General features: G+C 53.1%; 1 protein-coding gene across 1 annotated transcript; it reads left to right on the plus strand.

The window, feature by feature from the left end:
- The first annotated feature begins 568 nt into the window (after window positions 1-568).
- Window positions 569-1670, plus strand: LOC123170825 (uncharacterized). The gene is made up of 2 exons (XM_044588570.1): window positions 569-1204; window positions 1381-1670. Exons 1-2 carry the CDS (start codon window positions 569-571, stop codon window positions 1435-1437), a joined length of 693 nt encoding a protein of 230 aa, XP_044444505.1. The 3' UTR covers window positions 1438-1670.

The raw sequence follows: 1670 nt of genomic DNA on the forward strand, positions 1-1670 counted from the left end.
TCCCGGGGATTATGACGGCAAGATTCATCTTCGTCGGTTTTTCAGTTCACACCTGGAGCTAGTGCAAATGAGCTTCAACATAGGAGAGAATAATAGAATTGCTCACCGATAGGCCAGAATGCTTATAAATGGGCTAGTCAGCGGGAGGGGCGTTTTGGCTCCGGGGTGAACAGTAACACGAAAAAAATGTAAATGTTTAAAAAAATATGTTAGTGTTAGTGTCGTGTAGAGTTGAAAATTGAAAATTGGTTTGTGTTTGTGTCTGTTCAGTTTAGGAAAATTGAAAATGCCACGTAGAGTTGTCATTCTCTTAGAGGCGTCATCGTCGATCTCAGGTATCTTCCCGTTGTGTCGCGTGGACATCGGCAACAAACTTGGATCCTAACTTGAAGCTCCTTCGACTTTGATGTGGGACAATCTTGCTTGCCTCCTACCTTTTTTTTTTTGAGGGGTATACTCTTGTTGTCGGTGCGAAAGCCTGTTTTGGGAAGGAAACAAGTCGTGTGGGCCTGTGCAGGAGGTTGCACTCAGGAGCGTGGGCTGGGCCTAGAAAATCGCCCACAGACCAATGCTCGCACCATCCTTCAAATACTCCCCGCCTTGGCGCCCGAACGTAACCGTTTCAACCAACAGCTTTCGCTTCTCCGTTTCTCCCCACTCGCCGGAGCTCCAAGAAACCAAGAACCCATCATCCCCACCTCCACCGCGCAGCGCCCATCGACAGATAGAGCAGTTCCAGGACGGCCACCACGTGCGGCTGCGGAGCCGCGAGCACGGCATGTACCTGCACGCCAACAAGGACGGCCGTGGCGTCTCCCTCCGCCGGCCCCGGGCGTCGATGAACGCGGCGTGGGCGGTGCACCTGTACCAAGACGATAACGATGCCCAGTACGTGCTCCTCCACAGCGCCGCCTATGGTGGCTACCTGGCGGCCATGGACGCACCGGCGCCGCTAGGCCACTGCGGGCGCCGCGTCGAGCAGCGCGACTACGAGGAACGGGAGGAGGAGGCCGTCAGGTGGCGGCCCGTCAGGTTCGGGAGCGGGGACTACATCCTGCTCCGCCACGCCAGCGGCCGCTTCCTCCGCGCCAACGGGAAGTACCTCCCCTGGAACAACGGCGCCAGCGTCGACGACTTCGACACCGTCAGCACGATGACGCACTGGGTCGTGGAGCGCATCCCCGCCAGGGAGGGCATGCCTGAGGTGAGCCCGCTTCTTGATTCTTCCCGAATTTGCGCGAATTAGACTCTTGCATGTCAGATTGTGTTTATTTCAGTCGTCTGGGAGCAATTCATGGTTCTGTTCTTGGCATCTTGCAAAATTTGCGTTTCTTGGGAGCATTTCTTGATGTCTTCCGCTTTGCACCCTGGCAACTGCAGCTCCCCCTCGCCGGAGGCCTCGACGTCCTGTTGCCGCGGCGGTGGATCGTGTACTGAAACTGTTATTAGTCCCAAAAACAGATTACTGAAACTGCTGCTACTCTGGTTCAGTTAAGACTTGGGAGTTTGTCTGAACTGTTGTGTTTGATATAAGTAGAAGTAGTTGAATGCTAGAAAGTGGTCTGAAGCTAATTAACTGTTGGGAGAAAAACATTTCATAAACACATATTCACAACAACCTTGATTTGGAAATTATTGGTTTTGAACTGTCCATGATTTAGATGAATCCA

Source organism: Triticum aestivum, chromosome 7D (assembly GCF_018294505.1).
Source record: "Triticum aestivum cultivar Chinese Spring chromosome 7D, IWGSC CS RefSeq v2.1, whole genome shotgun sequence".
NCBI classification, from domain to species: domain Eukaryota; kingdom Viridiplantae; phylum Streptophyta; class Magnoliopsida; order Poales; family Poaceae; genus Triticum; species Triticum aestivum.